General features: G+C 41.3%; 1 protein-coding gene across 2 annotated transcripts in view; it reads left to right on the plus strand.

Moving 5' to 3' along the window:
- LOC120397045 (probable acyl-CoA dehydrogenase 6) overlaps positions 1-25,986 on the plus strand; it is a 148,283-nt gene that overhangs the window by 101,397 nt on the left and 20,900 nt on the right. For both annotated transcript variants that reach the window (XM_039522468.1, XM_039522469.1), the window contains exons 3-4: positions 2,935-3,064; positions 24,619-24,725. In XM_039522468.1, the coding sequence (XP_039378402.1) occupies positions 2,935-3,064; positions 24,619-24,725 (237 nt within the window). The remainder of the gene's footprint in view (positions 1-2,934; positions 3,065-24,618; positions 24,726-25,986) is intronic.

A 25,986-nucleotide genomic window follows, 5' to 3' on the forward strand; every position in this document is an offset into this window, starting at 1 on the left:
CTAGGTGGGGTGGTGCCAGAATAGGAATATGCGTCCCATCTATCACCCCTCCACAGTTAGGGAAACCCATTTGTGCAAAGCCATCCACAATGTCCTGCACGTTCCCCAGAGTCACGGTTCTTCTTAGCAGGATGTGATTAATGGCCCTGCAAACTTGCATCAACACGATTCCAACGGTCGACTTTCCCACTCCAAACTGGTTCTCGCCCGACCGGTAGCTGTCTGGAGTTGCCAGCTTCCACATTGCAATAGCCACCCGCTTCTCCACTGTCAGGGCAGCTCTCAATCGCGTGTCCTAGTGCCTCAGGGTGGGAGCGAGCTCCTCACACAGTCCCATGAAAGTGGCTTTTCTCATCCGAAAGTTCTGCAGCCACTGCTCGTCATCCCAGACTTGCATGACGATGTGATCCCACCACTCAGTGCTTGTTTCCCGAGCCCAAAAGCGGCGTTCCACAGTGCTGAGCATGTCCGTGAATGCCACAAGCAATTTCGTGTCGTACGCATTACGCGACTCGCTATCATCGTCGGACTCCTCATCACTTTGGATCTTAAGGAATAGCTGCCAAACGTGATGTGCTGGCGAGACTCGTCAGCATACTCCTCAGCAGTTCGGGCTCCATTTCCCGCAGACCACGTGCTGCACAGAAACCATGGAAAGATGGCGCCAAATGTGGACAGAAACACAGGGATTGCTAGGATGTGAAGCGATGCATCACGGGGCATTGGGACAGGAACCAGAATGACCCGCACCCTCCGCCCCCTTCCCACAACCCACAGCGCCAGAATGGGAAGAGGTGCTCTGTGGGATAGCTGCCCATAATGCACCACTCCCAGCACTGCTGCAAATGTGGCCACAGTGCAGCGCTAGTAGCTGTCAGTGTGGCCACAGTGCAGCGCTTTCCCTACACAGCTGTATGAAGACAGCTTTAACTCCCAGCGCTGTACAGCTGCAAGTGTAGCCATATCCTCTGACTAGGGCTTTGGCTACACTTACACTTCAAAGCGGTGCCGCGGCAGCGCTTTGAAGCGCTAAGTGTAGTCAAAGCGCCAGCGCTGGGAGAGAGCTCTCCCAGCGCTGTCCGTACTCCACCTCCGTGTGGGGAATAACGTACAGCGCTGGGAGCCGCGCTTCCAGCGCTGGGGCTTTGACCACACTGGCGCTTTGCAGCGCCGCAATTTGCAGCGCTGGAGAGGGTGTGTTTTCACACCCTGCTGCAGCGCTGCAAATTTGTAAGTGTAGCCAAGCCCTGAGTTTCCCAGATCTGAAGAAGGTCTGTGTAAGTTTGAAAGCTTGTCTCTCACCAACAGAAGTTGGTCCAATAAAAGATATTACCTCACCCACCTTGTCCCTGTAATATGCTGGCCGACACAGCTACAATAATATTGCATGACTGGCATCTGCCTGGCATCTGTCACGTGCGATTCTTTTTCTCTTTATTTCCCCGGGGGAGTGTTGTGATATAGTCTACACTATTCATTGCTCTGGGAAAGTGATGCATTGACTACCTACTTTCTAAATCTGAAATGTTGTTATTGAGTTGTAAAAAAAAAATCTCAGGCATGGAAGCCTATCAAAACAATTTTTGGGTAGCCAATTAATATATTGCTAGCCATGAAATACTTTTTGTCTTTAACCTTTGCCAGCTGGTCTCTTCATTGCTAGGGCTGTTGTAACATTAACATATTCTGTTGTAGACATCCCCATGTGATTGTCAATTCCACTGTCTTTGGGAGGTTTTTTTGATTTTTTTAATTAAAAACAAAGTATGGACTTTTTCATGGTGTGTGCTGAACTAAGTTTTGAAATAGAGTAATTTCACTATACTGAAAATCCTGTGCAGTCAGGCTATATTATGCAGGTGCACCACACAAAACTAAAGCCCAAACTTTGCCTTTTGAATTTGTGGCTTCCTCTCCTTCTGCAAAAAGGGGATGCACAAAGGCACTCCCTGTGAGTTTAGGAAACAGATAATAGTGTACAAAGTGATAGGTTGATATGACCTGTGTTGTTTTTTAATTTGGCTATCGGTGTTATAATGCAAACTTCACGGAAGTTCAATTTAAGAGTAAGCTCAGATAGCAAATGTGTGATGTCAACAAGCATAGCTGCTCATGGGAATAGAACAAACAGAACACAGGTGGCTGAGCCACAGGATATTTTTCCATCCCCGTTTGTTTTAAATTTCCTCTGTTGGGTGAGTTTCCAATGAGTTAATTAAAGTAGTAAAATGCCACCTTATCAGACTATTCAGCCAAATCATAATAATAATGTAATTTATGCAAGATGAATTATTATAAGTACAGGAATCATCCCCTCCGCCCCATGGAAACTCAGCTCCTTCTTGGGTGCAATACACAGTGTGTATTAGTATTAGGCAACACTGTATAACTTGGGGAAGAGATGAAGAATAATATCCTCTTCAATTGAAACTGTAGTATGAAATGTAAGGAGGTACAAAGACCCATACTGGAATTTGTCCAAGACACCAGGGTCATTGCCTCTGTTCTAGTGAAAAGTGCTTTAATGACCATAAATAGGTAGGACACAGATGCATATACAGCAGCACACTTCTTCCTGACATTGTTCTTGGGTATAGGCTCAGTGCTAACTCAGAGGGAATAGCATCACCTACTAAATTACCATTTTCTACAATCCCTCAGTTTTCCATCCGGCTATTGTCATGGCCTGGTTCTGCTTAGTTTTTGAGATCTTATTATGTCCTGAATATGGAATATGTATGGAATGATATGGAAATTGTAATTTTAAACTCATTTTTAAATAGCTGTAGCAGCACTATGCTGGAATAAAAGTTGATCATTGTTAAATATTTGGAAACTGTATACTAGCCCCCGCTTGTAGACGATTGTAATTAAATAGGTTTTCTTTTCTCATAACAAAGAATGTTAATATGATCGCTGTTTTCTCCTTGTCAGAATATGGCGGCATGGGCTTGGACTTCTCCTATAGCATTGCAGTGGCAGAGGAACTGGGAAATATCCGCTGTGGAGGGGTTCCTATGGCTATTGGAGTGCAAACTGACATGGCTACACCAGCTCTAACAAGGTAACTTTCAAAAGAAATCCTCAATTCCCACTCTTCTCTTCAACTTCAAATTTGTTAGGAAATAATATAATGTATTTAGCACCAAGAAAAACATTGTTGACCAAATTTACCATTTTGAATTGTTCCCAAAAATCAAGGGCAGCTCCTCTTTATCCTCACCTTTAAATAATTTAGGATAGCAAGAGAATATGATTTTGCGTTGGAAGATAAGTTTTTAAAACCAAGTGATGTGTTCTACCTGAACTAGAACACTAATCACAGAGCTTTGACTCCTCTGAAGCATTCTAACAAGCTGGTCTGGCAGACTAATAAGCGAAGAATTAAATAATTGGTTCAAGCAGACACAGATTTGTTTCTCATGGGGCTGGCATTATTCAAATAGAAATTAGCCAATTTAGGTATGTTTCTGAGACAAAAATAAATATGCCACCTTTTACTGCAGTATATTGGTTACTGAAAGCAAGACTAGACATAAGTTAAACACAGAACCTCAACATGATAATGTTGCCAGCCAAATCAAGATACACCAGTAGAAGGATTCAATAGCTGGTGCAAGATGAATGGTAGTAATGCAGTCTTAACAACAACAAATGAGAATTAATTATTTGACTGTCAGAGACTGATGTCACACAGTCTATGAAAATAAATCTCAACAGGTTTATAGCATTTGTCTTAAAGCAAATGTGAATATCATGGTCTTAGAAGTGGAAACCCATGTAATATCCTCAAATGACACTGTTGAAAAAGGAAAAGTTGGGGGTGGAAAGACAGGGGAGGTTGGAAGAGTTTAAAAATAAGAAATAATAATAAAAACACATTGAACCAAATTTAGGAGTGATGTTAATGGTGACCTTACACATTGAGTATGACTGGTTCAGAAAACAGATGTAACTTGCTCCAAGTTTGGCATTCATTAGCAGGGCAAAACAAGTGTAATTTGCACACGAATGATGGAAGGAGAGGGATATGTGTGGGTGGCAGAAAAAAACAACTCAGAGGAAGGTGGGTATAAGCTTTAGAGTCCCCTCACCACACCCACAACCTCCCCTTAATAAATCCAGGCTGTGAACTGCCCATAGTTCTCCAATCCTCTCTGAACCAAATTCATCCCAACACAGTGACAAGGATGAATTTGCTGCTTCTAAGGATGAATTTGACAGTAATTACTAGGACCAGTCCTCTTTCATTTTTGCAACTCAGCACTGTGTGCTTTTTTCAGTCCTTCCAGTACTTCCTCCATTTTTTTCTGAAATAATTATCAGGTGTACAATAAGTTGAACTAATTCCTTTAATGTTCTAGCACATGTATCACATTGATTGACTGATCTGTGTATGTTCATCATTTACCAGGCATTTGCTTACTTATTTTACAGGGCCTTCCTTGCTTTGGAATTGTTCCTCTTTTTTTATATTCAACTGGTTCCTCTTTCTTTATATTCAACTACATCATTCCATCTGAATCCAGTTTATTGGATTTCTACATGCAGCACCGGATTAAAGCATAAACTAACTAAGTTACAGCTTAGGGCCTCACAATATGAGGGGCTTCTAAAAAAGAAAAAAACTGACTCCATTTCACATTTTATCAAAATTGGTTGATAATTAAAGGAGATATGGGGAAAAGAAGGTTCTCTCTAAATATAGACATTTTCATTCAAATATGACAAAAATATTCACATCTGATTACACAAATACCCATATCCTACCCTTACCCTTCACTAATTGTTCATTATAGACAGTTAGAAGGCCAGGGCTGAATAAAAAAATGATAATTGCATTTGTAAAATTAGTATTTCTACGAGTAAATCTGCTATCAGTCACCTAAGGCAGCGTTTTGTTGGCCAGTTGCTACTGGTAAAATTCTGACCATACCTCATAACTTATTTAAATAAATAAATAAATAAATAATCTCACTGCTGATAAAATTGGGAAAAATGTGAGGTCTGAGATGGCAGTGTCATGAAGCAATCCTGCAAGCTCATACTCGTATGGGACTCGTTTTAGGAGTGACTTCATGTATAGTGTCCCCCTTGGCTGGTAATAGCCGGAATGCTGCCATCTTTTGTTCACAGTCCAGCGCGCTTAGTTGTAGTGCCTTTGCTCATGTTTTTCTTCTTTTTCTTAAGTGTTAGTTTGTTCTTTCTTCTTTTGATCTGTACTTACGTACAATTGTGTATGTTAGTGCGCACACTGCTTTCTGCTTCATGCGCTATCCATGCTTCACATGATTGAGTCTGCAGGTGATCGTCTTATGGACTTGCGTCGAGTGGATCTTGAGGAGGATAAATTTGTGTTGGCTTCCCTCTGTCAGTTTCGGGAGCCAATAAATATCAGAGAGTGCTGATGAAAGGATAAATAGAGGGTTTTGAGAAGTGAAGGAAAATATACATATATATATCAAAATATTCTGAGTACTTGATGAGCAAGTTATTTCAAACTATGTACATATATGATATATAGGCTATTAAAGCCTATAATATTTATTATATTTGCTTGACTATAGGCTAGTTTTTCTCACTTTCTCAATGCCAGTCTTTTTTCTGGTAAATTCTTTCTTTCTCTTTCATGCATAGAGCTTGTTGTCACTCTGTGTGTCCGAGGTGTTTGCTCGAGACTAATTAGTGGTCCTGGGGCAGAGAGAGGATAGAGAAGCGAACGCAAAGAGAGATGTCTGCCTAGAAAATGCTGCTAGAAAAGCTATTTGCTCTAAGCATTCTGTGCATCGAAAGTGACAAACTCCATAGCTTATCATTTGAGGACATCATCAATGATTTTGTTCTCCAAAAATCACAAAAGAAAATGTTTTAAATTTCAGTTTTAAATTTAATGTGATTTGCAAACAGACATACTGCAGGTAGTACTGCTTCCATTAAGTAAGCTGGTCTGTGTAAGTAACTGCTTTTGTGTTGCTATAAAGTTTTCATAGCTACTAACTAAGAAATCATAGATAAAAATGTTAATCTGAAAGTATTTTATAATGCAGATAGGCATATTGCAAGATGTGTTTTAGATAGATTATTCTATTTTTTACAACTTCGCCTTTGTATATATGCAAATAAAGAGCTTTCATGTTTACATATTCAATATCCTTTCTGTGAAAATAATTAAATAATTTTTTTTTATGGTATGGGGCCTCTTACACTTCACATAGTTTAGGGCCTCAGAATGTCATAATCCAGCCCTGTCAGCATGACAGCTGTTGTAACATGTCATCATCCCAAAGTTCTCGCTTGTCTCTAAGAGCCCCTGCTCATACTGTAGTTCCATAGCAGTCCTGTCCCTTAATAGCAGCCCATCGAACCAGATTTAGGTTACAAGTCAGCAAAACACTACAGCATTGGGACTGCTCACATGCTTAAAGTTATCCACGTGCAGACGCACTTTGCTGGATTGGGGCCATAATAAGGCAAAGTATCTGCAACAAACACCTCTGAAAACTGAAGGATTAGATAGTGGCAGCCATTCTGGAAGGATGAACTATTAATAGCATAATTAATAATAAAGTTGAGAGCTGATAATAAAGTAAAATATAGGTAAAGATAATAAAAATTATCATTCTTTATAATAGGTCATTTAAACAATTGTTGATAAGAGACTTAATTGCACAGTCAGCTGATGCCTATGTACTTTTGCAGAGAAGGACTTCTATCTGCTCCTTTCCCTTTCGAATAACAACATCTTTGATTTCCTGCAGCCCCATAGACTGAAAATGTGGATATATTTCCATGATTTATACTGACCCTCCTTCTGTGTACTTAAAAACTTGGAAGGCTTACTCATGGGAAGTCTTTCCAAAGAGAATTTCCTTTGCCTTACACAAATACACCAGGAACCTAAAGACAACTGATAGTAGCTATAGTTTATCATTTGATCACTTTTAGCACAGCTGTAGTTCATTTATTATACTGCAAAGGATAAAACTGTAATATTTTATAAGACAGTAGATGATAGCCCATACCTTAAGAGGCTTTTGTTATTTTAAATTCTTCCCTGTGGTTTAAAAGAAATCAATAGCTAGCTGAGGGCAGAATTTTGTTCCATTGTAGTGTTTTGGTTTGTATTTTATAATGTTTTTCCAACACATAGCAGTAACAGCACCTAGGAGGGTAATCAAGACAACTCACCACACACATAAACATCTCATTCCAGTGGGAGAGCACACTACATTCATTGCTTTGATGTTGGGGAGAGGTGCTGCAGAAGACTTAGAATAGATGAAATTGCAATATACCAGGGCATGAAGCCTTCAGTGTAAAGGAAAGTCCAGCTAGTATAGAATGCGGCAACTCGTCTCCTCAGCAACACAGACTATTGTGAGCATATCAAACCTGTTCTCTGGTGTATACGCTGGCTTCCCATAAATTTTAAATCTGTGGTCCTCAATTCAAGGTGCTTGTGACAGAGTCTGCTCACCACAGCAGCAGCTCCAGCTGGCCATCACAGGGATTAGCGCTGCCAGCTGGTGCGCTCTCTTCAGGTAGCGCCTTTCCCATCATTGTCTCCGCCTGCAGAACCACTTCAGTTCAAGTACCACAGCATCCTCTTCATGACTCGGCCCTCCGGCCATGTCATCATCCCTGTTTTCCCCTTTCCGAGGGTGAAGTATCTCAGATCAATAGTCCAGCCTTTTCCCCAGTGGTGAATGGGGGAGGGGGGGAACCCAGACCTACCCACTACTCTGGATCCTGACCCAGGGACCCTGTAGATAGCAGCCCCATGCTGTGTTCCTTTAACTTCACTTAATGCTGCTTCTGTTCCCTGGTCCGCTTCCCCACGGTCCCAGCACCTTCTTTGCCCTCTTCTCAGGATTTTCAGTCAGCAAATCCCAGCATCCAGCCAGGCACTCCCTCTTGCTCCCTGGTCCCTGCCAGCAACTGCTCTGTTCAAGGTGCTGCCCTTCTTGCAGCCCACTAAGAACACAGTCCTGACTCCTTGAGCTCCCCACAGCCACTTTCTCTGGCCCTGCAGCTTCTTTTATGTGAGCCTACTGGGCCCTGATTGGCTGTTCCTTGCAGCATCCCTCTAATTGGCTGCTTCCTGCACAGCCTCTCCAGGCTGCTTGAAGGACTCATTTCCACTACTTCTTTCTGGGATAGGGTGTGGCAGGCCCATGAGGCCTCTATTAACCCCTTCTTCTCCAGTGTAGGGTGAACACCCCGTCACAGTGCTCCATTGTCTGGGCCCAGGATATCTAAAAGATTGCATAATTCTCGGGAAGAAAACCATGGTCAACATCTTAGCTCTTCTGACACATTGGAACTCTCAGCTGTGCAGGAGATGGAACTTTTGGGGGGGCTAGCACAAAACTGGAATTAACTCCCCCAGCAATTAAGGACCATCACAAATCTCACCAACTTCTGCTCCAAGTGAACTTGCATTTCTCTGATCTTGCCTTGTCTAATATAAACATGTAACAACATGTGTATTTATTAAAACAAAACAAAAATCCTACCAATACGTGACACTCCATTGCACGCACTTCTCTCGCTGGGGAGAGGATGAAAGAACAGCGGCAGGCAGTAAGTCCCTCGGTCCGCGCCGCTTCCAGCAGCTCCCATTGGCCTGGACCAGTGGGAGCCGCGATTGGCCGGACCTGTGGACAGGGCAGGTAAACAAACCGTCCCGGCCCGCCAAGCGCTTTCCCTACACAAGCGGCGACCCCAGTTTGAGAAACACTGATGTATATAATTAATGCATATGAAATTATGAGAATTGTGTTGTATGGTGGTCACGAAAATATGCTGTGAGTTGGGGAATCAGCCAGATATTAGCTCCTCAGAGGCAACAGCAAGGAAAGTAACCAACACTTGGGCAGGGTTTCAAACAACCCATCAATAACCATTGTCCAGCAAGGGAGTTACAATTGACTCACCTGCCTGAGGCCACACCTGCATGAGGCCACACCAGAAGAATTGCTCAACCTTGCCTGGAGACTCAGCAGTGCCCCAGACATGCCTGGATTTGTGCTCCCCAAACACATGGGACTGATGTTATAAAACAAACACAGTGGCCACATGCTGGGCCTTTTCTCCTGCCACCACGTATGCTGCAAGCAACGACAACACTGGGAAGAAGACTGAAGACTCCAACAGAGGAGACTGTCCCAGATTGAAGGGACAAATCTGTATATTAAGGACTGCAATATCCACTGGGGTGAGAAAAACTGCTTAGTCTAGTTGTTGCCCAGTCTAGTAGAGTTGAGAGTTTAGACTGTGTGCTTATATTTAATTTCTTTTGGTAACTGACTTTTTGCCTATCACATGATATCACTTAAAAACTATCTTTTATAGTAAATACACTTCTTTAATTGTTTATCTTTACCAGTGAGTTTTCCTGAAGTGTGTGGTAAATCTGCTCAGGTTTTGCAAAGGCTGGCATATGTCCACTTTCCATTGATGAAGTGGTGAACCAATTAAATTTGCACTGCTTGTCTTGAGCAGTGCAAGACGGTATATTCCTGAGGTACAGTGCTGGGAGATGGGGGGATTTGGCTCTGGTGCCTTTCTCTTTGTGATTCTTGAGTGGCTTTGTGAGCATTCATGCAATCTAGCTGGGTGTGGGGCTGCACATGCGGTTGTGCTGAGTGATCACAACACCTGGAGGGATTTGCTGCTTGTCACTAGCAAAGCATTGTGAGAGACAACCCAGGCTGGAGAGAGTTAAAGGGGCGCATTGGTCCCCAATCCCAGGCTGCCCCCCCCCGCCCCGGTATCCCATCACAATCTCACTTAACCAATTCCCTGCCATTGCGGGGGCCTCTAGCATTGGTGCATCTTAGTCCTTCCTATTCTCTGCCTGTGGCAAATAATAGTTTAATCTCCTGTGGGCTGTAAGACGTTGGTCTAATATTGGTGGTTTGGTTTAGCGAGCAGGTAGTGGGTGGTGTTGGTGGCCTCTGATGATGATATGGTTGTCCCTCTGGTATTAAACTGTGTAACTCTATGGTGTTGCTTATTGCACTACTATATGGTGTTCAGATACTGTGTTGGTGAGCGCAGAATAAGAACTTATATAGAATAGAAAAGATGATCTGCACTACAAGAACAGACTTTGAAAGATTTGCCAACTAAACAAACCAGTGCACATTTAAATTTTGAATACTACAATCAGCTCTTCAGTTTGAATTTTTCTTCTAGTCGGTATTGGGTAATGTGAGCTTAAAATTTGGTTTTCACATACATTTGTGCTAGTAAAGCTGAATGTTTGCAAAAACTGAATATGGAAACACCATGAATGTGGGGAAATCAAAATTCATATGAATATTAGTGAACACATTTTTGTACTTTTGACTCAACTCCGCTGAGTATGTATTCAGAATAATGTGTTACTGCAAAATGTAAAGGTAACACATAATACGGAAGAGAAAACTCCATGTCATAGCAAGCTCTGCTGTGATGCACTTTAACCTGGAGAGATATAGTAAGGGCAGATAGGTCATCCTGAATAGCATGCTCATACATCACTCCATCGTAGTCCCAGCCTCAATGGTTCCTGCTGGATGCAGCCATACTACATTGCTCCTAAACTACGGTAATTTTAAAAAAATCAACCAGACTTGACATAATTAATTACTGCATTTAAAACTCATTTCAATATGTATTCTAGGGACTTTGAGCATAGCAAATAGCCTACTAAAATTATCAACTATTCAAAACTCCCCCCCCCCCAAAAAAAACTAAAAGGAAATCTGGAACAATCTGAAAGAATAAGCAGCACCTTGTTGACTTAAGTCTTCTCTAACTTTGGGTCCAATTCTACTTTCATCATATTTACAAAACTCCCCTTGGAAATTGAATCAGACATTTTGATATGCCAGGCGAGTGCACTACCTATGTATAATTGGATATATGGTTCCCTCAAATACATGCATAGATGGGCATTGAAATAGACACTGAAATACTTTGGATGGGTAACTGCATATGCAAATGAAGGCTTGAAATAAATGTTAATTATTACATCCAGACTTAGGTTTCTAATTACTGACAACTTAGGGTGAAATCCTGGCTGCATTGCAGTCAAAGGCAAAACTCCCATTGATACCAGGATTTCACCCTTGGTCTCGATTTTTCATTTCAGTCATCTATGTAATCTTGGCTTAATTTGTTCATGTTTGTAAAAACTCTTGGAGATCTTAAGAGGAAGGTGCCATAGAAGTGCAAAGTGGTGGCAGTTTTTAGTACCATGCCCAGAGACAGCTCGGAATTCAAACTCATGGGTAACATTTTCAAAAGCACTTAAGTTCCGTTTTCAAAAGTTACTTGAAAAGTGACCACACTTAAGTGCTTTTGAAAATTTTACCTAATATCTTTTTGCATGATCTCTAGTCCTCCTCATCCCCCAGTTTCTTCCTTCCAAAATGAACATTTCTGACAATCCTCTTGGGTGATCTTTAACCAGGAGCAATCCTACTAATTTTGATTTGTACTCAGTTCTTTTTATGTAAAAGGCTGCAGGGGGAAACAAACCTGCTTCACTTGAATAAGCCTAAAAACAGAACAGTCTTTTTAGGCATCTTAAGTTTAACAATGCTACTGCTGTGCTTGGAAACTGAATGCAAAAGGATCTGTCAAAGATCGGACCTTTCATGTGTCTGGCCCTGCTCATGGCTCACTGGCATCCCTATGTCAGATCTTTCAAAGGCATTCTAGTTATAGCACTTTACTTGCCTTCATTCTTAATATGTTGTATTTAGAAGACAGCTTCCAGGTGAAATACTGAATGAAATATATTGCCCTTGGGCTGGAAAACAAACAGTGCATTGTGTCTCGTCCTTCGTGCTATCAGTTGGATGTAGCTATCATTCAGTCTTGGCATTGGACTACTACTTCATCCCTTTTTATTGTTTCTAACTGGGTATTAAGGTGAGTGGTGATTATTTGGAGGGAAGGGAATACATTTTGGTTTAACCTGTTTAGTTTAACTTGTATTGCCAATTCTTTCTCTCCCTACATATACAGAATAGTGGTGATTTGAGGAAATCAATGCGTTCTTCAAGTTACAACTTTTAAAAACAGATTTATTTTTGTATGCGCTTATTTTAAGATGTGAAGTAAAGCTAGTTGTAATGGAGCAGAGTTGTTTCCAAGTGTATAGAGAGCTGAGCAGGTTCAAAATATAGTATCGCCCTCTTAATTGGCACAGGCCACGATGGAAACAGGAATATGCCAATTAAAGGCTAACTCATGGGTTTGCCACTGACTCTGAATAACAGGCAGCCTATAGTTATGCTGCCCCAGGAGTGTGCCAGGGATCAAACTGTGACTCTGTGACAATTTGGTCCCTGATTCCCTGCTTGCTCCAGAGGGGAAGTAATTTGCACCAACCCTTTACCAATCACAGATCACCTTTTTGTTGATGCCAGCTCAGTTGTGTTGGCTAGTGTGTATGGGAGGAGAGGACAGGTACAAAAGAGAGAGTAGCAATCCCACAAAGGCTGTTTCTCCCTGCCTTTGTCCACCCCTGTGCTGTAACTTGCATACAAGGGGTAAGGGTGCGCTTTATGCTGCCATGTTCCCCTATGCCAGGATCTTGCCCTAAGTGATAGTCCTTGTTATTACATGTGAACTGAGTGCAAACCAACACAGGTTTGTCTGAGTCAATGGGAAGCCTGAAACAATAGCTCTGAACTGAGTGAAGTGCTGCTATTCATCTTATTCATTTCATGGCACATTAACTCTAATACCCAGTGACAATGAAAATGTAAAATATCAGAGGGGTAGCTGTGTTAGTCTGGATCTGTAAAAGCAGCAAAGAGTTCTGTGCACCTTATAGACTAACAAACGTTTGTTAGTCTATAAGGTGCCACAGAACTCTTTGCCGCTTTTAATGAAAATGTAAATATCAATATTAATAATTATTTTACTATGCTCATTTCTGATGAAAATTCCAGCTCATGTGCTTGTCCCATAATCCAAAACTTCCTCCTGCACTTCCTTGGGTGTCAAAAGCCATAAATGTCCGCTCTGCACTTGCCTAAACCTCCAGCTTTCTCCTAACTACTTCTCCAGTGCAATGCAAAAAACATGAGAATCACTGATGATATAGTAGCAGAGTTTGAAAAAAAAAAAAAAAGAATGGCAATATCAAAGCCATAATGCAAAGGATATAATGGTCGTCTAATTTATTTTCGTATTTTAAACAATACAATCTTCCATTTATCTGAAGCTGCTGAACAGAGTACATGGAGTTCTTGGACCAGGTGTGCCATTGATCCTTCAATTCAGGCAATGCCAAGACCATATCACTCGCACTCAAGGTGTGGTAGACGATAATTAGGGTAACCAGTTTTCCCTATTTTATAGGGACAGTCCCAATATTTGGGGCATTTTCTTCTATAGGCGCCTATTACCCTCAACCCCCTGTCCAAATTTTTCACACTTGCTGTCTGGTCACCCTAACTATAGTTGACACTCCTCATCTGCATGTTGGGTGGTGCAGAACAGGCATAAATGCTTTTTGGTGTTTGCAAATGTGCAGTGGATCAGTATTTCTGAATTGCATTCATCATTATCATACTGTATTTGAGATCCTCCTTGGAGATCTCGCAGAGGGAATTGAGCTGTTAAGATATAATATAATAGTATATGAAAGTATAGTAATACATTCCTATGGACATACTTGCATATTTTATGATAGAAAGGCAACACTTCTTAACTGATGTTCCTGAATATGAGTATGCTGTTCTTTGGCCTTTTGCAACCTGCAAAGGAATTTTCCATTCCACACTCACACCTTTGGCCCTTCCCAAAATGCCCTGCGATGCTTGCAACAGCGTTAGCAATATACAGTGCTGATCTGCCTCCCTCAGGGGGACCCCTTGAGGGAGGGGGCCATTGGGGTGTGACACCGGCACATTGGAAAGCTGGCACCTGTAGCTCCAGCCCCGAAGTTGGTGTCTATACAAGGAGCCGCATATTAACTTCTGAGATGCCTCATGTGGCTCCGGAGCCACAGGTTGAGCACCCCTGCCATAGACATTAGCTATAGACCCCAGTAGCTTAAGCACATCCTTTCCCAGATCTCCTCTGACCTTGTGGGCACTCTGGGTTACAGTTACCTCTTCAGAGACCCATGATATCATACAGACTTTACAAAAGCCAGTCCAAAACAAACCACTCTTTTCTTTAGCTAGCACAAGAGACATGCAGAACTATACAAAACAATAGAACACCTACACACTGTCACTGTCGCTGTTTCCTGACTATTGAGTGTTCGTTAGGATTTGAGTCAGTGTTTTTTCAGGAGTCTTAGTCCTCTCTCCTGCACCTCTCTTCTTACCACTTCTCAGCTGGAATGTGGTGTTTGGCTGGAGGAGAGAGAGAGATCAGCTTCCTTCTTCCTTGGCCAGTCCCCTAGTTACAAAGGTCCCCTCTCCTATGAAAGCATGCCCCTGTGTTCCTCTCTCCTGTCCAGGCTTCCTTTTTCTCTGCGAGTCCCTCTGAGTTTTTAAATCCTGACTCTTACATCTAGTTTTGTGGTCCTATTACTGGTAAATTCCATTCCTTCAAACCTCAGCCTCAACCTGCAGAGAGGTTGGAGAAAATCACTTTTACTGAGGATGCAGTCACTCCTTTTTGTTCTCCATGGCAAAGAGCTATTCAGATGCTGATAGTCTTTAATGATCAACCTATTCATGGATAGACATGTGGCTACCACTTCCTTGTCTCCTTAGAACAAGGAGTCTGGGGCAGAACACAGAATAAAAGACAATCGTATGACATAAAGATACAGACAGTTCATACAATCAAACTGGAATTCATAAGCTGTACATAGTTGGATTCCCAAAATCATCAGACACCTTAAGCTACTTCTCTTTGAAACTTTGCATCCACAAAAAGCTGCATTTCCCCCCGCAAATAAGTGCATATCCCATGGTGGGACAGGGCAGTGATGCAGATTGCAGCAGAACGTCAGGATGACAAAGGCCACTTTTCTAGAAACCTGTGCAGAGCTCACCCAGAGTTGCAGTGGCAGAACATCTATATGAGTTCCCTGTGGAGAAGTGCTTGGCCATCACTGTCTGGAAGCTTACCAGCCCTGATGGCAACTAGTCGGTAGTTAACTGGTTTGGTGTTGGTAGGTCAGTTGTTGGAGCTGTTGTCATGAAGGTGTCAAGAAGGGCTGTCACCCTGGGTCAGAAACCTTGGCAATGCACAGGAGATTATTGATGGATTTACTGGATTTTGGGGGGGACCCATGTGCCTATTCTTTGCCCCTCACACCAGGTCTTGGAGGTCATCATTACTATGGTGCTGCAAGGCCTGGTTGATCACCATGGAATGGTGAAGGGGCAGCAGGAAGCAGGTTAGTAATTGTATGTGCACCTCTGCAGGCCCTCTTTACATTGGAGGATGTTACTCTAACGCATTTCCCCAAAAGGTAGAGAAAGATCCTGTGCAGAAATGCAGTGGCCAACCCAGGAAGATATGCCATGTTGCTTTTGTAAAGATAATGATCTCAGAGCTGGTGCAGGAGTGGAAAGGAACGGCAAGCTATATGGGCAGTCTTGAGAGAGTTGTATTGCCTTGCAGTGTGCATGCCAATGTAGAGCACTAGCTTTGCCTTAAGTTCTTTTATGACACGCGCAGATCATTACAAAGTGCACTGCCAAATAAATAGAATTTTGGCAGATAGCCATGACACCTTATCATCTGTGTGCATTTTAAAATATTTCTGAAGCCTGATTTGTGCAATTTACCTCATCAAATATCAGTGTAGCTAAAGACTGAGGTCATGAATGAAAGTGTGATCCAAAGTACTTTTCCTCTTGTTTTTTTTCTTTCTGTATCTGCCGCTACAATAAATTTTTCTGCCATATAATGCATTTTGAACCCCTCTTGAGCAGGGAGAGGGGGAGGTGCAGTCGATCAGGAAGGAAAGGAGTTTTAAACAGCATGGGAAAGGGGGTCCTGGCACATTTTGCAGACAGTTGTGGGCTTTGATATTTCAAGAGAAATAAATGTTTTGGAGCTGAAATTCCCTGGTGAGCCCAACATTGTGAGCATAATGGGGGAAGAGAGGGAAATAGAAGCCAAGGAGGAAGAGAGAGACTCCTGACTCACATCTGCCCAGCGTGGCAGCACTTTGATCGTACCTGAAATAAAGTTGTTGAAATCCCCTTGTGCATTGTAATATACAGCACATAATACTTACTGGAAGAGGTCTCCCCCCAGCACTGTCAGGATGAGATTCAAAGTCTCCTGGGTGTCCAGAACCATTTCTGCTCTGGACCCTGCCTTGGAGTTTTGCAAGGTGAAGAGTACAACACTGCACCCCATATTCTTTGCAGTGATATTGTTATGATATTATTATAGCATAATTATGATGCATTTTATGCAAGATTAGTCATGTGAGATGTCATTGGAAAAGTTATGATTTGCTGAATATGATTATCCTATTCGTATGCATGTATCATTTTTGTATCTGAAGTTATGAATATTGACTATATATCTGTATTTCAAATGTAGTTACCCCTGGGTAATGCCAACTAGACAAGACGCTTTCAGTCTAGATAGCTGGTTGGGAAGGGCTTATTCAGGGCATTAGACCATTAGAAAAAACAGTAGGCCTTAGGAGAAGCTTACCTCCCATCTGGGGAGCCTTCCTGAGAATACTACAGACAGCCTCCAAGTAATGGCTGCTATGACTCTATAAGGACATGTGATCAGATCACATGATGCTGGACTCCATCTTGGGATGTCAGTATTTTTCCACAGACTGGTCTGGGAACCAAGCTTTGAAACAAAGGATTCCCGCCATATGCAAAAGCTGTATAAGGCAGGGAGTGACATCATCTGGTGTTCTTCACTCCCCACCCAAGAAGACTCCTGGAAACACTTGAGGAACAAAGACTGACCTGGGGGGAATGCTGGACCCAGGCTAATGGGATTTCTAGCCTGTGAATGAAACACCTGGGGATTCCAAGCTGTCAAGCAAGTGCAGCTTACTCCTTAAGAATCTGCAGCCTGCTTGTATCATCTCTTAGGGTCAGAATCTGCTACTGATGTCCAATCTATTTAGTATATTAAGCTTAGTTTGCGCTTTTTGTTTATTTGCTCATTAATCTGCTTTGATCTGTTTTCTATCCCTTATAATCACTTAAAATCTATCTTTTATATTTAATAAACTTGTTTTTGCTTTATCTAAACCAGTGAGTTGGAGTGAATTGTGTGGGAATCATAACTTGGGGGCAAAAGGCTGTTGCATATTCCTCTCCACATTGAGGGAGGGGACAAATTTTATGAGCTTGAGCTGTTCCCGGTTTATACTCAAGTGTGGGGTGTGAGTCTGGAAAGCTAGGAAATTGGCTGCTGTCTGCTACATGTATTTGAGTGGCTTGGGAGAAGCTGCTTTCTCAGGTAGCTCAGTTAGGATGTGTGGCGCCACCTGCTGTCATGTTGGGTGATAACAGGGGTAGGGTTAGGCTGGCTGTGTCCCCAAGCAGTGTGAGCAGGGCCAACCCAACTGAGTGGCTAGAGTGGTTCCCACAGCTCCCAGGACTGCACCCTGTCACAGTGATCCTGGCTGACTGGGGCAATTTCTTCCTTCTCAGAGTCCTGGTCAGCATCCATGGGGGTGTCCAAGGCCACAATATTCTGGAGTTCGGTGGTGACCCCCCATGCAAAAGTCTAGTCAATCTCTTCATAGTAGACACAGGTCTTGCGAGCTCTTCCATGGATCCTCTTATTCTCCTTGACATTTATATAACCCTGCTGGGGCGACTTTTCTTTGTTGGAGCACTGGCCTGGGCCACAGAACTGATCCCTCTCCTTCATTTGGTCTTATATCCTCTCATTTATCTTGGTGTTCTGGTGACTGCTGTTCAGTTGAGATTTGATCTACTCCTCTCCTGAGATGGCAAGGAAGTCTACGACCTCTGCATAGGACCACACAGAAGCATGGGGGTGAATGTCTAAATCAGTATTGGAGTCTGGAAGCTGAACTGCAGTAGGGTTGCCTTGCTGAGCACCAGCCTTTAAACAGGAAGGTGATATCTGGTCAAGATGACCCTAGGGTAGTAGAGGGGGCACACAGTAAACAAACAGGTTGATCTAAGTGTGCAGCAAATCAATGTGCAAAAGCAGTGGGAGGACAGAGGAGGAATTGTTCATTCAAACTGAGGATATGTTCATGCCAACTTTATTATGGAAATTCACTTCCAAAGTGGATTTTTTAATGAGTATTGAGGCACCAGGTGATTGAGAAAAAAACTTGTGTGGACACAAGGCAATTTATCCCCCCAAAAATCAAGTTAATCCAAAATGAATTTTGTATGTAGACATGCCCATACTAAACTCACATTAAATTGTGTTTTACTCCGAGAATTTCAGTCTAACGGAGCCTGAGTGGAACTCATCCAACCTTTGATCCTCTGGATGAACAGGCTTTGTCCCAGAAAATGTTCTCTATTAACTTTCAATAAACAAATTAATTCCAGTCTGAACTAACCTGGCTGAGAAATAGTTAAAATGTAATGATATTATTTATGTTTATTATATTAGAACATTGGGGCCCCACGCAGGATTAGGGCTCATTGTATTAGGTGTGCCTTACCGGTTACAAATGGCCATACCTTTGCCTTTCTGATATTGACTAGTAGGAGACTATTTAGAATTGATATACCGGTATATACTACTTGACAGTAAATGAGCAAAATCATTTACATCATTTTCATTGTTACATGTTGTGGAATAATGCAGTTGTGTCTTAAGATTTTCTCATCAAAGTCTATTTTTCTGCTTTTTTCCCCTTAGATAATGAGTAACTAAAAGTAGCTGTGTCGTTTGTGTCAGAATTTGGTTCTTTTGAATTTACTGATGTTAATTCATGATCAGCTGTTACATTTAATCTCACAAGAATTGCTGCACCACCTGTGTAAGGAGTGGTACCTTATCCCAGAAGACTTCATATCTAGTTTGAAGTGGGTTAGATGATCATCCATTCGAATGTGTGAGCTCAAAAACAAGAAAGCTTGATGTGGTTTAATCAAATACCGAGTGTAGTGTAAAGAACCAAGTGCAGCTGTTCATACTCAAAACTACAATTTGCAGCTAACAGTATGTCAGAAGGTGTCAGTCCTAATTAGAAATGTTCATTCCTTACTAATTAATCAATTCACTTCAGTGCAGTTTTTTCCCTTGGAGTAGGAGAAACAAGAATGAAAACTGTCAGCTTTTCTCCCCCACTTTAAGAGGATGATCATCAGCTCTATTAAACCAGAATAGTGATGCACAGTTGACATATTTTCATTCAGTGCAGCAAGAATCACATCTGTCAGAAAGCAAATTCATTGCCATTTAAGATGAATTAAGGGGGCTTTCAGCTTTTAAATGAGTGCACATAAATAGAACTAAGAAGTGGATCAAGGAAATGTAATGGGATTTGGATCCTGCTGTGACTTTTTTTATTTCACCCCATTTAGCATCATCTACAGTATAATATTTAATCATTTCTTCAGTATTAACAGTAACGTTGGTGGAATGTCATGAATACTAAGTATGGGGCAAAAAAGAATGGATAGTTTCTATGTAACTATTTTAACATTAATGAGTAATGTGCCACAATTGGGACCTATTATCTTATACAATGGACCAGGGGGAAAAAAAAATTTCGAGCCATCTACAAGGAGCTTTATTTTAATATATATTACACATAAAAATGTGTTAAAAGAACATTAAGGTTGCAAAGTCAAAGCACTCAAATGTTAGGAAATGCTAAAATTAAGGTGGCATGGAACATGCTCAGTTGCTCTGTGGAAATGGTGCCTGCACAGTCCTGTCAGCGCTAGGAGTTGTGAGGGGCTAGAGCATGCTCAGTGAGGATGGAATCTTTGGAGATTTTAGCTGCTAAGTTCTAAGTCTCTGCTGAAAGTGTGTGAACTGAGATTTTACAAAGGCTTATAACTTGGCCAATTCCTCAGGAACAGCACAAGTCACATCCCTGCCAAATTTCAGCTCCTTTTTCCAAAACATGGGTGCATGAGAGTTTCTCAAAGAAAAGGTTGTCAGGATTATTTTAAATGGCAAAACACTGTATTTTCCCTAATCTTGATCCCAGAAACAGCTGAACTGTTTTGGCTGAAACTTTCAAAAAAATCTAGCCTGTAAGGCAGACACTCATTATGGAAAATATCAGCCCCAAACAATTAAAGTTTGGTAAAGTTATAAGCAACTGAAAGCCAGGTTTTATAATAGGAAGCGTTGGGCAACTTTTAATAACAGCAATGATACGAGCTGCACTATAACATATATTCACTTTTGTGTTTTGTTCGGTGAATGAATGATCAGCCGCAGTTGATCATCCCTGTCAAGATGGGTATACTAGGGTGTTCGGCATGAATAAAACCTACAGAACTTGGCCAAATATATGAGGAGAAAGAGCAAAGACTCCACAGCCCAACACGATGGCATTTAATTTCAGAAAGGGGAACTATGCAAAAATGAGGTGGTTAGTTAAACAGAAATTAAAAGGCACAGTGACTAGAGTGAAATCCCTGCAAGCTGCATAGACACTTTTCAAAGACACCATAATAGAGGCTCAATTTAAATGTATACCCCAAATTAAAAAACACAGTAAAAGAACTAAAAAAGAGCCACCGGGGCTTAACAACCATGTAAAAGACGCAGTGAGAGATAAAAAGGCATCTTTTAAAAAGTAGAAGTCAACTCCTAGTGAGGTAAATAGAAAGGAGCATAAACACTGCCAAATTAAGTGTAAACATGTAATAAGAAAAGCCAAAAAGGAGTTTGAAGAACAGCTAGCCAAAAACTCAAAAGGTAATAACAAATTGTTTTTAAAGTACATCAGAAGTAGGAAGCCTGCTAAACAACCAGTGGGGCTCCTGAACGACAGAGATACAAAAGGAGCACTTAAAGATGATAAGGTCATTTCAGAGAAACTAAATGAATTCTTTGCTTCATTCTTCATGGCTGAGAATGTTAGGGAGATTCCCAAACCTGAGCCGTCCTCTGTAGGTGACAAATCTGAGGAATTGTCACAGACTGAAGTGTCACTAGAGGAGGTTTTGGAATTAATTGATAAACTTAACAGTAACAGGTCACCGGGACCAGATAGCATTCACCCAAGAGTTCTGAAAGAACTCAAATGTGAAATTGCGGAACTGTTAACTGTGGTTTGTAACCTGTCCTTTAAATCGGCTTCTGTACCCAATTAGTGGAAGATAGCTAATGTAACACCAATGTTTAAAAATGGCTCTAGAGGTCATCCCAGCAATTACAGATCGGTAAGTCTAATGTCTGTACCGGGGAAATTAGTTGAAACAATAGTAAAGAATAAAATTGTCAGACACACAGAAGAACATAAATTGTTGGGCAAAAGTCAACATGGTTTCTGTAAAGGGAAATCATGTCTTACTAATCTATTAGAGATCTTTGAAGGGGTCAGAAAACATGTGGACAAGGGGGATCCAGTGGACATAGTGTACTTAGATTTCCAGAAAGCCTTTAACAAGGTCCCTCACCAAAGGCTCTTAAGTAAATTAAGTTGTCATGGGATAAGAGGGAAGATCCTTTCATGGATTGAGAACTGGCTAAAAGACAGGGAACAAAGGATAGGAATAAATGGTAAATTTTCAGAATGGAGAGGGGTAACCAAGGGTCAGTCCTAGGACCAATCCTATTCAACTTATTCATAAATGATCTGGAGAAAGGGGTAAACAGTGAGTGGCAAAGTTTGCAGATGATACTCAGCTGCTCAGGATAGTTAAGACCAAAGCAGACTGTGAAGAACTTCAAAAAGATCTCACAAAACTAAGTGACTGGGCAACAAAATGGCAAATGAAATTTAATGTGGATAAATGTAAAGTAATGCACATTGGAAAAAATAACCCCAACTATACATACAATATGATGGGGGCTAATTTAGCTACAACGAATCAGGAAAGAAATCTTGGAGTCATGGTGGATAGTTCTCTGAAGATGTCCATGCAGTGTGTAGCATCAGTCAAAAAAGCAAACAGCATGTTAGGAATCATTAAAAAAAGGGATAGAAAATAAGATGGAGAACATCTTATTGCCCTTATATAAATCCATGCCATGCCCACATCTTGAATACTGCGTCCAGATGTGGTCTCCTCATCTCAAAAAATATATACTGGCATTGGACAAGGTTCAGAGAAGGGCAACTAAAATGATTAGGGGTTTGGAACGAGTCCCATATGGGGAGAGATTAAAGAGGCTAGGACCTTTCAGCTTGGAAAAGAGGAGACTAAGGGGGAGGATATGATAGAGGTATATAAAATCATGAGTGGTGTGGAGAAAATGAATAAGGAAAAGTTATTTACTTGTTCCCATACTATAAGAAATAGGGGCCACCAAATGAAATTAATGAGCAGCAGGTTTAAAACAAACAAAAGGAAGTTCTTCACACAGCGCACAGTCAACTTGTGGAACTCCTTGCCTGAGGAGGTTATGAAGGCTAGGGCTATAACAGGGTTTAAAAGAGAACTAGATAAATTCATGGAGGTTAAGTCCATTAATGGCTATTAGCCAGGATGGATAAGGAATGGTGTCCCTAGCCTCTGTTTGTCAGAGTGTGGAGATGGATGGCAGGAGAGAGATCACTTGACCATTACCTGTTAGGTTCACTCCCTCTGGGACACTTGGCATTGGCCACTGTCCGTAGACAGGATACTGGGCTGGATGGACTTTTCATCTGACCCAGTATGACCGTTCTTATGTTCTTATGTCTGTTTCTTGGTGTTCCTATAATTGGGGCTGCTGACATGATTTGATATCAGCAGGAATGGGGTTAATGAAATGCAGCTCCCATATGCACCAGCATAGTGAAAGAGGCAGCTAGTACTCAGATCAGACTAAAAGGTTCTCCCACCCTCCTGCTCCTCTGACTGAAGGACAGGTCCTCAATTAATGTAGGACCTGCCTTGAAATTAATGTGCCAATATTTAAAAAGGGTAAACTGGATAACCTGTGTAGCAGTAGGCCAGTTAGCCTGACATTGATTCTGGACAAAATCACAGAAAGGCCGATATAGGATATGATCAGTAAAGAATTAACAGGTGATAGCATAATTAATGGCAATCAATATAGTCTTGTGAAAAATAGCATTTGTCAAACAGACTTGATATCATATTTTGATGAGAATAGAAGTTTGGTTGATAAAGGTAGCTTCTGTAAGGCATTTGACTTAGCTCACATGACATTCTGATGGAAAAAAATAGCTCTGTGCAAAATCCATGTAGCCAATATTAAATGGATTAAACACATGGTATCTGATAGATCACAAAAAACAACTGTAAATGGGGAATTATCATCCAGTGGGGGTGTTTCTAGTGGGGTCTCAGAGGGATGTGTTCTTGGCCTGGTTCTATTCAACATCTTTAGTGATTTGGAAGAAAATATAAATTCATTGCTGGTAAAATTAGCAAACAACACAAAAATGGGTAGAGCAGTAAATAATAATGGGGACAGATCAGTTATAGCTTGTTAAGGCAGGCTTGTTTGAACAACATACATTTTTTACATAGCCAACACAGTGGAAGTTTTGCCTGAATAACTGTTTGGTTTTTTTCCTGACCCATGCTTTCATGCTGGAAAACAAGTTTACTTTTTCATAAAACTCATTTCCTTAAAACACAGTTTAACTTCTTGCAAGATAGCAGAATTTTTTCCTTGAATGTCACAGTATAGCAAAGTTGTTGAATTGCAGTTTCACAGATGCTGTATATTGTCAGAAGAGAGCCGAAGTCAAGCATTAAATATATTTTTTTTAAGTTTACAGAAAAAAATGCTGTCAGTGGTTTTCCTTGATTCCTTTTTTACCTCTGGCTGGTGGGAGTTGTGATGGGAAGATGCAAATAATGGATTTTCCTGCATGATTTAAAAAACAGTTTAAGATGCACCCTATCTAACACCTATAGTACTAATGTTCATGGCGGGTGAAAATCCCCTGCCATGCAGTGGTCTAGCACAAGACCCTTCACACCACTTAAGCCCTGTTCAGAGGGTTTGCAAAAGAGTCTGCAGTATGAGTGCGGTATGGAAGGCACACTGAGGAAATGATAGGGTTGCCAACTCTGACTGAAGCTATTCCAGGAGATTTTTTTCCCCAACATGACATAATGTCATTTTCTTAAAATATTCTATTAAAACCTCTCAGATTGCTTTCAATAGTTATACCAGGAGATCAATGCTAATTCCAGGAGACTCCAGGCCAATCCTGGAGAGTTGGTAACCCTAGGAAACTGTTTTGATGCCAGCCCAATGTAGACTGGCACAGAAAGCTGGGGAGGGGGCATTGGATCCACATTTACACAGATTTGGACACCCCCAATACAGTGGGTGCAAAGTAGTTGTGGCTGCTATTCCAGCCAGAGGTTGGAATGTGAGTTTGGAGGATCTCTGTCCCATCTTTGGGCTTGGAGGGTAGATTTTGCTCCATGTGCACCACCCACATAGAGATAAATTATTTAAGTGTTATGTGGGTGGAGTGCATTTCACCAAGAAAGACTCGATTTTATATGCATAACTCCGCTTGAGAAGCCTTTAACAGTCTGTGTTTCCATTCTTTCATTGCAGATTTGGTTCTGATGAGCTGAAACGACAGTTCCTTGTACCAACTATAGCTGGAGAAGTAGTGGCTTGTTTAGGAGTCAGTGAACCTGGAGCAGGGTCAGATGTTGCAAGTAAGCAAACTGATTATGCCTAGGATTGCTAAAGCTAACATACTGGAACAAAACTTAGATGACATAGTGATTAAAATGTCCGTACCCTGTTTATCTGGATTCTCCCTCATTGCTACTACTATGGTGGCATTGGTGGGAAATTTCTAGGAAAAATGACTAGTATGGGCAAGGTTGGAAAAGGGGAAGAGATCAATAAGACCATAAGCCAAAATTCAGCAATAATGTAAATATTAGCGTAAATTTTACTTTCTCATAAACTGGTCAGAAAGGGGTATAAGTGGCTTTAAGTGGTAAAGTGGTGTAATTTGCACTGATTTGTCATTCAACAGATGTGTGAACCTAATGTGATTTATTTCCTCATGAGAGAATAAAAGAAAGCACAACTAACAAGAGATTATAAAATGTGGGGAGGTGTCATTCTTTACATCACTTCTGAATCTGGCCCACTGTTCAAAAGAAAAGTATTCTGTGCGTGAAAAGACTGAATGAGTTAACTCTCCCGAGCCCAGCCCGGCTTACTGATATAGACATAACACTTGCAACACCTACTAATGGAAATCTGAACTTGTTTACAGTGGTGACAACTGGAAGATATTGAGCATTCGGCTGGAAACTGCATTAATGTATCATAATGCTGATTTTCTTCCATTTCCTCTATGATTTCACAAGCAGTGACTCCTTCACTGCAGATTCTGCTGTGAATTGTACTTTTCAACTGACTCCACTATTTAAATAAGATAGGGCAGATAGTAATCTTGTGAAATACAGGAAAAGGTTAATATGCTTGAAATGATTTTCAAACAAAAGTATAATTTTATAAAGTCAGGGAAGAAAGTTTACAGATGCCTTTCAGACTGACCCTCGAGTTTTGCTGTCTTTGTCTACTGGTTGCCCTTTTGTCTTTATTTACTTATTGCACTTGTTCAGTTTCACTTCAGTAACCTCGTCTGCGCTAGAGAATGAACACTGCCAGCACCTACCCTGCTTGCAACACATCTCTTGTCCAAACATACAAGAGTGCTTGGAACTGTGCGACGGGATTGCCAGCATGGTTGCCATTGCATTTGTTCAAAGCTAATCTCACCAGTACTGTATTCTGCTCTGAACTGTTTCAATGCTAGTATGTACTGAAAGCCCTGGCATTTCATCTTCACTGTTGCAATATGACCTTCCAGCACAATCCCACAACACTCCTGCAACTCCCACTCTCTGCAATGTAAAATGCCTCCTGTAGTGTTGTTTATTTTCTTGTTTAGAGCTA

Source organism: Mauremys reevesii, linkage group 2 (genome assembly GCF_016161935.1).
Source record: "Mauremys reevesii isolate NIE-2019 linkage group 2, ASM1616193v1, whole genome shotgun sequence".
Classification (NCBI taxonomy): domain Eukaryota; kingdom Metazoa; phylum Chordata; order Testudines; family Geoemydidae; genus Mauremys; species Mauremys reevesii.